Source organism: Opisthocomus hoazin, chromosome Z (genome assembly GCF_030867145.1).
Source record: "Opisthocomus hoazin isolate bOpiHoa1 chromosome Z, bOpiHoa1.hap1, whole genome shotgun sequence".
Taxonomy (NCBI): Eukaryota; Metazoa; Chordata; class Aves; order Opisthocomiformes; family Opisthocomidae; genus Opisthocomus; species Opisthocomus hoazin.
In genome coordinates, this window is record NC_134454.1 from 29,779,564 (window position 1) to 29,793,601 (window position 14,038).

General features: G+C 42.6%; 1 protein-coding gene across 5 annotated transcripts in view; it reads right to left on the reverse strand.

Annotated features, from left to right (window-relative positions):
* Positions 1–14,038, reverse strand: part of RASGRF2 (Ras protein specific guanine nucleotide releasing factor 2) — a 148,873-nt gene that overhangs the window by 94,736 nt on the left and 40,099 nt on the right. For all 5 annotated transcript variants that reach the window (XM_075411040.1, XM_075411039.1, XM_075411043.1 and 2 more), the window contains exon 2: positions 9,158–9,264. In XM_075411040.1, the coding sequence (XP_075267155.1) occupies positions 9,158–9,264 (107 nt within the window). The remainder of the gene's footprint in view (positions 1–9,157; positions 9,265–14,038) is intronic.

The window sequence follows — 14,038 nt, forward strand, 5'->3', positions numbered from 1 at the left end:
AAATTTATAATAATATGTAGTAAGACTCAAAGACAGAGCATCCTGAAAATTGAGGCTATGCCTATTTCCTGCTATCATCTGTAGAGACAGGACTCCAAACACCTATTTCAAGAACCTTAAGCTCTGACTAACCACTACCTACCACACGGAGACACAAAGAAATGAAGAAAGTCCTGAGAAAAAATGATGCATCATTCAGGCCCCATGAGTGTTGACATGCTCAGAAAACATAGCGAAACTGGAGAAAGTTTAACTAGTGCCTCATTACTGGGGTCCCCTCGTTGTGGTAGCAGACCAAGATGAAGGCTCCAGCAGAGCTACCAGCAAATATAATTGATTCTTGTACTGAATTCAGACCAGAGTTACAGTTTCTTGGATCACTCTACACTAATTCTACTAAAGTTGCTCAGGCAGCTGAAAGAACCAGGCATTGGACCTGGCCAGAACTATTTATGGTCATATCAAACCATCCTTTCAAAATGCAAAATGCACAACCTAATCAACTCTTTATGAAAGAAATGCCTACATCTGCCCATACTAAACACCTTCAAGCAGCTATAAGACTCCTTAACACAGGAGGGATAGCCTAATTTTAAAATCTAATGGCACATTAACAGCCATCCTATCGTTGATGGGATGAGAGGCAATGGCCTCAAGTTGCATCAGGGGAGATTTAGATTGGATATCACGAAAAATTTCTTTACTGCAAGAATGGTCAGGCATTGGAAGAGGCTGCCTGGGGCAGTGGTGGAGTCCCTATCCCTGTAGGTGTTCAAAAAACTTGTAGATGTGGCACTTTGGGATATGCTTTAGTAGGCATGGTGGTGTTGGGGTGGCGGTTGGACCTGATGATCTTCAAGGTCTTTTCCAACCTATGATTCTCTGATCCCATGATTCTCTGATTCTAGAAGACACTAGGGATGGAAACTGTAAAAGCTGCAACAGAACTTACATAATCCTTCCCTATGATGCTACTCAAGGTGACTTGGGAGACAACCTGTACATGAGTACCACTAACGTTTAATGAACTCCTGTATGATACGGGATATCAAACGACACCTACGGCTGTGAGGGTTACAGGGCTGAGGCTTATCAGAAGATACAAAATTAAGATGGGCTTTCAGACATGCATGGACAACTGCTTAGAAAGGCTGTAACAGACGTCTCTGCTGATTTCTAATCAAGCAGGTGGGAAATGGCACTCGGCCTGGTGAACAACTCCAGCAACCCTGATTAAAGGGTGGGCGGGTGCAGGACCGTGACACATGGGGAAGCATGAGAAGTCCACACCCCAAATTATTTTTACTACAAGATCCTTTTAGTTGAGATGGGCAAACACAGACTGGAACAGAGAGTCTTTCAACAGGGTGGTCCCAACAACCATGGGAGGTTTCATGCATCCAAACCATGTCAGCTGGGAAATGGCCTTCTCTGGGAGCATGGGTGTGTGGGGAAGGGAATGTTACCCTGTTGTGCGAGAATGAGACAATCCTGAAAATGCCTCTCATTAGCCAATGTGTTACTCATCTTACTCGCAAAGCATACTGAAACCAGCTGTTACCATTGTTGTGGCACTCCTTTACACCAGAAAATCTGACTATGGGAATTCATCTACAAACCGGAGCAAACAGCCACCTTACTCTATTATGCAAAACTGAGGCAGAATTCAACATCAGCCGTGAAGTCCACACCAAACATAATGGAAGGGCCACTCCTCGCTGCAAAAGCTGAGGCTTCATAGAACTGCTATGAGCTTGTAGCTACTATCTCCAGAGAGCGCGATTGGTGGGATTTCAAATGTTCCCTCAGAAAACAACTAATGACACCAATCTCCTGGACAGCTGTAATTACCAGTATCACCATCACTGCTTTTGAAGTTCTGTGTCTAAGCTATTTAAACTGCTGTCTGCTAAGACCTACAAGCCCCCTGAGGGGCTTAAGGAGCTCTCTGCAGCATCACTGAGATGTCTGCTCCAGGAACACAGACAGACCTTCTAGGGGCTAAAACAGGTATCTGCTGTGCAAGGATCACACCTCTGGTAGGTAATGCTAGAGTGTGTGATAAAAGGCTGATCTTAACGAACACAAGGGAGCACAGAGGGCACATAGCAGCTGCTGTAACCCAAATAACCTAATTGAGAGAAACAAGCCCCCTGACCTGGCTGCTACCAAGGCTGTCACTAGATCAGTCCATGAAAGGCCCACCTCCACACACAGAAACGGCCACAATGCCAGGTGGGGTACCCCAACAGCCCAGTCAGAGAAACAATCCTCCTACCCCACCCCTGCTCCTCCCAGGGCTGTGACAGGAGAGCCACCAGCCTCATCAAGCAGCCAGTGGAACCCATCCAGGTGAGTCAGTGGAAACGCTCTCCAGATCACCTTTCAGGCTGAGAAGGATTACCAGCTACAGAGGTGTGAAACTTGTTACAGCATACAGGCAAGAGCATTTTGGGATTGCACAAGGCTTGTTACGGGATGTTTAAAGGAGGAATCAAAGGCAGGAAAATGGAAGGATCAAAGAGGTCTGAGGAGAAGCAAGCTTGGTAGCAGACAGAGATAAGGAAACAAAAGGGGATAAAGGGTCACATGTAACCGGGCTGACCAGTACACTTGTCTGGCCACACTGCACCTGATCAGTACAGTCCACGCTGTCTTCTCATTAGCTCCATTTCTAGCTACTTTCCTGGATAAGGGGACTCAGTATATACATCCATGGAGCTCTAAGTGCCAGGTACTGGAGTTCGGACCCTGTGTGTCTGCAGTGCCAGTAACCTACAGAACAGGTGGGAGAATATGTGCGTGTCATCTGGGTGTGTATATCAGTGAGTGATCCCTAGCCACTGTCAAGTCTGGCCAGCTGGTGAGTAGAATTAGTTCCAGGTGTTGAAGATGCCATACGTCTAGGCTGGATCATCAGAAACTCTGTGATTTCATAGAATCATAGAATCATAGAATCATAGGTTGGAAAAAACCTCTAAGATCATCAAGTCCAACCATCAACCCAACACCACCATTCCTACTAAACCATGTCCCGAAGTGCCACATCTACATATTTTTTAAATACCTCCAGGGATGGGGACTCCACCACAGCCCTGGGCAGCCTATTCCTATGCCCGACCACTCTTGCAGTAAAGAAATTTTTCCTAATGTCCAATCTAAACCTCCCCTGATGCAGCTTGAGGACATTGCCTCTCATCCTATCACTAGTTACTTGGGAGAAGAGACCAACACCTCCTCACTACAACCTCCTTTCAGGTAATTGTAGAGAGCAATAAGGTCTCCCTTCAGGCTCCTCTTCTCCAGACTAAACAGCCCTAGTTCCCTGAGCTGCTCCTCATAAGACTTGTTTTTTAGACCCCTCAACAGCCTTGCTGCCCTCCCCTGGACATGCTTGAGCACCTCAATGTCCTTCTTGCAGTGAGGGGCCCAAAACTGAACACAGTACTCGAGGTGCAGCCTCACCAGTGCCGAGTACAGGGGCACGATCACCTCCCTTCTCCTGCTGGCCACACTATTCCCGATATAAGCCAGGATGCCGCTGGCCTTCTTGGCCACCTGGGCACACGGCTGGCTCAGTTTCAGCCGGCTGTCAACCAACACCCCAAGATCCTTTCCCGCTGGGCAGCTTTCCAGCCACTCCTTCCCAAGCCTGTAGCGTTGCATGGGGTTGTTGTGACCCAAGTGCAGGACCTGGCATTTGGCCTTGTTGAACCTCACACAGCTGGCCTCGGCCCATCAACCCAGTCTGTCCAGATCCCTCTGCAGAGCCTTCCTACCTTCAAGCAGATTGACACTCCCCCCCAGCTTGGTGTCATCTGCAAACTTACTGAGGGAGCCCTCAATCCTCTCATCCAGATCATTGATAAAGACATTAAACAAGACTGGACCCAAAACTGAGCCCCGGGGAACACCACTCATGACCAGCCGCCAGCTGGATTTAACTGCATTCACCACTACTGTCTGTGCTTGGCCATTCAGCCAGTTCTTTATCCAGCAAAGAGTACACCCATCCAAACCATGGGCAGCTAGTTTCTCCAGGAAGACACTGTGGGGAACAGTGTCAAAGGGCTTACTAAAGCCCAGGCAGATAACAGCCATAGCCTTAACTTCATCCACTAGATGGGTCACCTGGTCACAGAAGGAGATCAGTTGGTCAAGCAGGACCTGCCTTTCATGAACCCATGCTGGCTGGGCCTGACCCCCTGGTTGTCCTTCACATGAGCAGTGAGCACACCCAAGATGAACCACTCCATAATCTTCCCCAGCACTGAGGTCATCTGGCTACTGGAGGGCACATGAGATCCAAGCCAGCTACCAGGAAGACAGTGAGATTGGGTGGTTGACTGAGAACCTTATTTGCACACATGCATGTGTGCCTGGGACAGCAGGACACAAGACCATCCAAGGGCTAGCTATCAGCTAGACTGAGTGTGCAAGGCAGTCATAGATCCACAGTGTTCAGTTTTCTATGTGTGTTCATGTGTGCTGGGTTTGGGGGACCTGTGCACCAACTAATGGGGGATCCACAGTACATATATGTGCCTGTGGTGCAGGTGTGCAAAGCAACTGGAAGTACATGGGGTCCAGGGCCAGTTACTGGGGTAGACTAAGTGTTTTAGACCAGTTATGGGGAAATCCAGTGTGCTGGGATGGGGGGCATGCATGTTATCTGTGAGTGACAGGGACTGAGAGGGTCTGCAGGCACTGGCAGCTTGTACTTCCAGGTGCCAACAAATGGGGAGATGGAGGATCCAGGACCAGCTCCTGGACATGGCTAGGCTGTTTACCAGGGGGACTCATACTGTATACATGTATTGTATGCATCTTTCCACTAACATACCTTTATCCTGATCAGTCAGAAGGGGAACAGGACGAGGCTGCTGGTGTTGTCTGTGCCTGTGTGAGTGCTGAATGCTTCTGTCTGTGCTGATCCCTGTGGTCAGCTGTGTTTGTATGTATTTATGTGTATTAGTTTGCACTGGAATTACAGGCTCAGGCTCATTTCTGGTTCAGCCTGTGTACAGGGAGCAGCAGGAGCCTCACCTCTATCAAGCTACCAGCTCTGGTAACCCCTGCCACTTTGTTCTGTGGATCTAGCTAGACATTATTTGGAAGGCAGATATGAGATTGCTCTGCTCATGTTTTGAGCATTACTCAAATTCTCTCTGCGTCACTCCTAGCCAACTGGAAACTACATAATTGTAGTTATTATAGCACCAAGCCTCAGCTAATGCAGTTTCTCCAACAGCAAGGCATTAGTAGCAAGACATTTGCTGCAAGCTTCCAGGCAGCTGTGAGCTACCACACTGAGCTTACGACTGCCTGCAAAATACTATGTGAAATACACCCTGCATTAGCAAGCAAAGTGTGCCAACAAATCTGAAAGTATGCTTATTTTTTGCCCTTTTTTTTTTAAATTGCCAGTTGGAGGACACTATTTTCTCACACACTTTAAACAGCAACCTAGATGAAAGAAGCTCTCTCACTTTCCTCCCTGAATCACACTCCTGCTCTCCCACATCCCACCCATGCGCTTCCCATTCCCTTGTGCAGTGAACACAGGTGGATGTGCAGTGAACGAACCCAGAGGAGTGAGACGGATTAAAACTAAGCTGGCAAAAAGCAAACAAAACATAATTCCTTTCCGTGCAAATCAGTTTCCCCATTAAGTTCACACTTGTGTCTGCATGAAAGAAGGGTTGGTAAAGGTGTGGGGATGAATGGCTGACTTATGACAATGACAGCTGCTGCCTTCAGCAGCGATGTGGGCTTATGCGGGACTAAAGCATACATGACACTACAGTGTGAAGTACTGAAGACTTTCCAATAAGTCAAAGTAGAAAAGGCTGACAAATTTGATGAGTACTGCATCCATGTAAAAAAAAAGAAGCATAAAAGTTTTTGAGTTAAATGCAAAAATGAAATTAAAACCAGAGAAGAATTTGCAAGAGAAGGTGAAAAGTCCACCTCAGTGTACTGACGATGAAACAGATTTTTTCATAAGAGACCAACTTATGAAACAAAGCTGAAAGCAGGACTTCCACATTATGATTTGCCAGGAATAAATCCTCCAGCCCAGAAATGTAACTCAGAAGAAGCAAACCTTACTCTGCCACCCTGGTTATTACTAAAAATTCAAATGAAATGGAAAGCAATGAAAACTAAGCATGCATGTGGAGCTTGTCAGGGGAGTTCCATTAAAATATACTGAATTGCACCTCCCATTGCAAGGTCACAAGCCAAACAATCTCTCTCAAATGAGGAGCGGGCACTACAGACAGGAACATTAGCAATGCAGCATCTAGCTGCAGCATGCAAGAGCCTGTCAGCTCTCAGAAAGTGTGCACTGCACCCCTCAAATGATCCTACCCACAGTGAAATCTTCCAAGAAACAATTACAATGTCACAGCAGAATACTCTTCAACTATGAATTCGCATCCAAATAAAATATCTATTGATCCAGAGTAGGACATGGAGTGTAGTGAGATCACGTTATTTTTTCAACAGCCTGTTTATAACTTGCAAAATAAATAAAACATGGAAGATATTTTGATGGCTGCAAACACGTATTTGGCAAAAAATCATGAAAAGCAATCCAAAATTAGATTTTGTATACATGAATCTAAGAAAAGTAAAAAAAAAAAAAGAAAGGGGAGGGGGGAAGGGGAAAAATTCCAACTACCCTGTCTCAGCTAAAACATAGATTACCATAGCTACTCATAAGGATGAGACCCCGCCAAAAAGGAATTAAATGTTTCCACTTCACAAATGCCCACATATTCACACAGAACAGGATATTCCTAGGCCTGTTTTCAATTTAAGAGTAGCGGGAATATTCTCAACACCTCCTAGGATTTTTACCTAAGACACCTGAGATACTACAAAAAAGTATCTTCAAAGGGCTATACAAAATCTCCTTCAGCAATTCAAAACAGAAACCTGAGAGAAAGGTCAGAAATATCCTAGGTTAGCCTCAAATGAATAGTGACACTGAAGCAGTTGCTAAAGCTTACCCCATTTGTCACAAATACAGATGAACTGAAGGAAAAGAGTCTAAATCATGATGCAAGCAAAAATTAATCCCTGAAGCAAATCTGTTCTACTTTGTTTCATTAAGTTGGCAATACATATCTTACGCAATAGTCTAAAATTATTATTTTCACTTCTTTGTTAAGCATCTTTGGTAAAAGACCCAATGGTTAAGTAACTAATTATGCAACTCCCAAGTTGTTTTGCTCAACTCAATGCAAAGAAAATAAAAGCAGCTTCCAGTGAAGTAAAAAAGCATCAGAACAATGAGGTAACCACAGTAGCATACAACACTTTATGTTTAGCCACTAAATTTCAGAAATTTTTGTGTCTCTGGTTGATACTTAGTTCAAGAAAAGAATACTAGAACAAGAAAAGCCATGTCCAAGTCCCTGGAAAATTTCCCCAAGAAATTAAGAGGCCTCTGCAGAAAAATAGGTTAAGTTAATCCGCCAAATGGCACAGGGCCCTGAGAATATCCCTCACAGTGGTGTCCATAGTTCCATACTATTAGGACTGTCATTTCAGATAGGCACAAATAAAGGGGAAAAAGTCAAACAGCAAAAGCGATTGAGATAAAAAGATTCATCTTGCTTACAACAGAGACACGGTTGTCTCTTGAAGGCTGCAGCGATAATTCCCGGTGGAGTCAAAATTCAACAATCCTGACCCTGAACCTCATGACTAACTCCTTGTCAGCAAGTTTAATTTCTCAATATTTTTAACAGAGTGTTGTTTAATACTGGCTTAATTTTCTGTTAAGTTCTGCCTTCAGAATTCATTTGTGATACATTTATGGACTGAACTACCCAGAGAGAAATTTTAACTCAGTGTTATGAAGCTCTTCTTGCTCTCATGCCTTTTACACCAGGCAATGGATAAGAAGAAAATTATCCTGAGAACGAGGAACTGTAGGATACTGCTTACCCTGAATGCCCTCAGCAAAATGCAAAAAGGCGTGCTCCTTTCTTCACTAGCTTTCAATCATACTCCACAAAAGCAATTGACCCATATCCAGGGACACGGTGAAGATCTCCCTGCCCTCCTCCTCCCTGGGGAGGGACTGCCTGCTGGTGGACAAGCGCTCCTGGAATGGGTTGAGAATTCAAAGCCTCATAGCTGACCTGAAATAATGTGTTCACCTGGAGGGCTACCATGCAAAATGTAGTTCACCTAAAACCATAACCCAGCAGGTGCATCCCAACAAAGGACAAGACCCTGTTCAGTTAGGTACCAAGCTAAGCAGAGGATGCAGATCCAAAGACTAGATGCCCTGGCGACACAAGACCTGCAGCTTCAGGGCCTCATTTCACAAGTTCTAAATTATAAACTACTAGCTGGTGGTGTTCATTTTTAGTTATAAAGCCAAATCACTTCTGTTTACATGGCTCATGTCCTAAGCAACTCAGAAACTGCCTGGTTCCTTGTGCGTTACCATGGCACTGTAGATTAGCTGAGGTGAGTCTCTATGAGAGGAGGCTGGAGAAAGTGCATTTCAGCAAAGACATCTGGCTCCGCAAACCATTTCATAAACCTTCAGTTAGATGATTTTCATTTTGATTCTACCGTAAACCTTGCCTATTTGCCACACAGACCTTTTCTCAGGGAAAGATTCCGGCATGGCTGGAAGTCCTACCACGTCCTTTTTCACAAGACTGATTGTTGTTCAGGACTTCAGTTTTGAAGTCAAAATGTTCTTTGTTGCCCTTTTATTATCATAATGGTTTGACCTCCTCTTTCTTACTTTTATTTCTATATAAGAGCTTTTTAAGAAACACTCATTTATTCATCTGGCATATCACTTATTCATATATTCACATATTCATATAACACACTTCGCCTCTAACAGAGGACTAATCCTAGGGGTTGTTTCCAATAAAAGAGTATTCCTCTTGAACTAGTTTCAACTGGAACACAATCAATCACTCGTGAATGATAAAATACAGTGATATAAGCATGAATGATAAAGACATTTTTCCATATAACATACCCATGAATCACAAGCAATACATATCTAATGCACTGTAACATTTATTTATGTTTAGAGAGTGAATTCAGATTTTCAAATTATTACCAATCTATTTACAATAAAATGGAGCTGAGGATTAAAAATCAGGTTTCTTACCTAGCTTGGTGAATAGCTTCTACCCATTCGTCTCCATCAACTTCATCCTCACAACGGAGCTCCAGTGGCTTCTGCCCTTCATGGCCAAAAAGAACAGTAAAGTAATGCTGCAAATTCGAACAAGAAAAAAAAATTTAAATACTGAGAACTCTTTTAAATAAAATAAATATATAAAATTAAAAAAAAAAAATCTGGCTTTTTAAATACAGCCCAAAGCATTGCCAGCCTAGGAATATGTGTTTTAAGCTATTAGTCATGAAACACAGATTGAAGTTGAAACTATATCCTTAACATATTCCCCTGTGTATCAAGGCAATAGCTTTCATGATACTTATCATACGTTATTGCTCTTAAGCTCCCACAGACAAGACAACAGAATATAATTCCCTAAGCAGCTTCTACAGTCGGAACACAATAGTGTGACTGCAGTGGGGTGTCTGTAATTCTTTTTCCCTTGCATTTTTTCACCTAAAATTTTTCTTAGATGCCAGCACAGGATACCAAAGCTGGAACTGCCACCACTTCCTCACAAGGATGCAGATTGTACAGTGGCTCTAGATTATTTCCTCCCCTTTCCAAAAGAACAAGGAAAGTATCCCTTCTGATTCATCACAACCCCAAAATATTTCTGCCCTTCTTTCAAGAAGCCTCACCCATAACTGTCATTGGAACAACTTTTTGTTTTCACAAGAAAATGCTATTCATACAAGAAGCGTCATATTCTTCAATGCTATTTTCTACATGAAGGACATTTTGCAAGATATGTTGCACAGAACACAGAATTTCAGGAAAGTTTTTGCTACTTTCAGAATGTAGCAATAATAGCAATATCTAGTGTGGAGGAGAGAACTCCCAGTTGTCTACCTTATAATCCATTTCGCAAGGTTGGTCATTTACAACCTTATTTTGCATAGTTTGCATACTAACTTACGGCCAGGTAGCAAACTGAATTCTTCCCATTTAGAGGAAAATGGGTGAGAACACATTCTATTGAAACACACAGCTGTAATTTCCATAGCTGCCTTAAACGCACCTATTAGTAAGCCAGCACTTTGACAGGCAGAGGGCCCAGTGAGCGACCTGCCCATACATAAAACTGTAATAGACTAGAAAATGATTCGTGTCGAGTGCACATATTGTGCAACTGTGGAAACTAGCATAATGTGAAATAACAAAACTACATAAGGCATGGAACTATAGACAGGATATCTGTGGGTTTGAGATTGGGCTAATATAGAAGTCCAGTGCGGTTTGAGACTGGGCTAACTTTATTGCTTATGCAAGATGAGCGGGCAGCAGCGGGGAGGCTGCAGCAAGGCGCCAAAAAAGGACATTTAGAGGGCACCGAGGAAGAAGAGACTCTTCATCCTGAAGACCACCAGAGGAACTATAAAGATCACCAACATCATAATACGCATGCTTCAATAAATGATGCCACGTAAGCACAGAGAACCAAAAGAAGGAGGAGACTTCACGGAAACGAAGAGCTCGGAGAGAATATAAAGACCGCCGGTGCCATCAGAAGGTGTGCGTGTTGGTGGAGCAGTGACTCCCCGCGCACCCAGCGCTGTTTGCTTGCTTTTTATTACCTTAAATTAATGCAAATAGCGTATTGTCATTTATAACAAAACCATCTGTTTATCAGGTTAGATGTGACACGTGAGCTCTTATAGCTAAAAATCTCTGCACCAGATCATTCAGTTCTCTTCATTACCTAGAACTTCTCAACCTCTCTTCCACCTTCATCCCAGTTAACAGGGAACTGAGTATAACCACAAGTGGCAGCAATTACTTTGTGGGGTCTAACAGCAAATTCCAAACTCGCTCCAGTCACCAAGCAAGGTATATAATTTGCGTTCTCCCATGCTATTAGCCATTGTTTACAGCAGTAAGAAACTTAAAGTGATGCCAACAAACATTCTGCTTTCCTTGTCAAACCCACAGCTCAGCTGAAAAAGCCTCTCTGAGCCAAACACCATGCTGGAGATCGAGCAAATACAAAACACCTCAGAATTAAATGCCATTTCCAAGGCAAGAGGAGCACAAGCATAAACAGAAACAGAAGGGATGAAGTTTTACCTACTGAGAATTGGCTACAGATATTGTCAACACTGATAATGAACAAAAAGAGATTATTTCAGCCATTTATTGGCCCCTCCTGAAACATCTGGCAGCCTCCTGTGCACGTACAACATGCAAGTTGGCTGTGCAGTGTGTACAGAGCAGGTTCAACACACCCCAGATGCACTAGATTCACTACGCCGGCTCTAGCACTGCCTGCACACCTGTATTTGCACTGAAGTTTGGGCCTGGGGACCTCACATTTACAAAACCCAGCTGCCTCTGTGCATATGAGTACACTCATATGTCTGGTTTCTTTTTGGGTAACATGAGTACATATGATGGCATTCCATAAAACAATTCTTTTGTGCATTACATTAATTTACCAAACATTGTTATGTATACACAAAACACTTTTCATACAGAAGACCACAAGCACTGCAGGATTAGCAACAGACAAACAAAACAGAAACAAGGCAAAATAAGAAGCAGCATTCACATTTAACAGGCTATACAAACAAAGTCCAGGCTCTGACCCGTTAAGTTGCAGAAATGAAACAACTCCAGAGCACAGACGAGGATCAATAAATCTTTAAAAGGACAATCCTACAAAACTGGTTTTTTTGACTGTGTGTATCACTTCAGCCTGAATGCTATGAATAGAAAGAAACATTTAATCAAGTCCATAGGATTCTGCATAGCAGTGACAGATACAAACTTCTATAACAACACAGTGCACTTCAAAATAACCTACAGGATAGTAAAAAAGTGCAGCAAGATTACACACTGATGTGCTCTGTTTACAGACTGGAATAGTCTATTTTTAAAAGTGTATTTAAAGATAAATCACACTGTTCAGAGCTGCATTTTATTTGTATTTCATAAAGCTGCTACATACTAAAATTAGAATAAAGACACAAGTGTAGACAAGCAGTGCATTTAATCCCATTGTGCAGGGATTCACATTAAAGGGAGAGACAATACTACAGTTCTCCCTACTTTTTCCTTTAAAATGAGGTAATTCAGACCTCTTTTGAGCAAGACTTGCAGTGATACCATGTCATAGAAATTAGACGTGTGCAGTTACTATGGTGATAGCCATGATCTAAACGCTTAGACCAAGAAAATGCACAAATTCAAACAAACTTAGAGGGCTACTACAGTAGGACTGGACCCAATGGCCGCAAAAACTCGATTATAAAAGGCTTTTGTTTTCAGAAGCTACTTCAAAAACCATCTACATCCTCCACCCCCCTCAAACATGCATATTGCTATCAAGCAACAGTATCAACTATGACATCATTTACCCAGAAGCAGTCAACTCCAGAGCAAGAAAAGTGCAAGCAAAATATAACCCGTCTCTAAAAAGAATCTCTAAATCATCCTTGAATTCTCTTTTTAAAATAAATGTTGCTTATTTACAAAACTAATTTGCTACAAGAAAATAAGATGGTATCTGTGATGCATTATTAGATTTTTAAGCTGATGATGTATGTTAGTGGGACTATATACATATATTTTTATACGGACGTATATAATTTTAGCCCTGCCATTCAATCTGCTAAACAGCTCAGCTTCCACATCACTGTAGTACAGTACAGGTAAAAATCACCTTTCTGCATACAGTTTCTTGAAGCAATGACAGCAAATATTTAAGAACTATAGGACACATGTACATCAACTACCCTCATCATCATTTATCGTGTCTGTTGGACTAGAAGGCAGGCACTCATGTTTCAAGTTAAGGCCATAGTTCAGTTGGACAATGTTTTTACTATTGTTTATTCTGAAAATTGACAGAAGATAAAATGAACACTCTGTATATTCATAGTAGGCATTCAAGGACACCTTGAAATGAAATTACTGAATTTGATTTATACAGAATCATAGAATCATTAAGGTTGGAAAAGACCTCTAAGATGATCAAGTCCAACTGTCAACCCATCACCACCATGCCTACTAAACCATGTCCTGAAGTGCCACATCTACATGTTTTTTGAACACCTCCAGGGATGAGGACTCCACCACTTCCTTGGGCAGCTTGTTCCAAGCTTTAGTACACTTTCAGTAAAGAAATTTTTCCCAGTGTCCAATCTAAACCCCCCTGATGCAACCTGAGACCATTAACCTGATAACTTATCATTATGTCTGTTTTGTCAGTCGCTGCTTTTCATCCCCCAGTAGCTGTAGTAACCTCATGTGTCTTTTCCATTTGTAAATTAGTTGTCACGCTTGCAACAATTCAGTTACCGACACTGTGAAGGCCCAAGCAGAATAAGCACTCATCTTCTTACCGTGGTGCTGCTACCTGTCAGGCCAAAAAGCTGCCACCCTAGATAATAACGCTGCTTGACACTTCCTACTGCAAGCTCCTGCCTTTAGCTCCTCATAAATTTGGTCAGCTTTCAATGTCTGGATGGCAAAACTCATACGGGAGAAATGAGGCATGTGTCAAGTGATTTTGTTGTCTTATCCTTCCATCACCATGGTACATAAACATTTAAATCAGGTTTCAAATGACTCCAAGGTGACTACCAAATTTTGCTGTATTGTGGCTTGTAAATCATCACAGCATGGCAATAGCTACTTGCCTATGAACTGCTTTTCCCTAAACTTTTCTTACTAAACATACAACAAATTTAATTCTCTCCATAATATACTATAAAAATACCATTTTTAAAGCTTAAATTTGGTGTGACCTTGTTAGATGCTGCTTCCTGATCTTTAAGTGATTCATTGCACAGTCTTGTTATAATCATTCAAGCCAGGACTTCAAGAGTAACTTTAAAAGAAAATTTGAGCCGTCAATACTAGGATGGA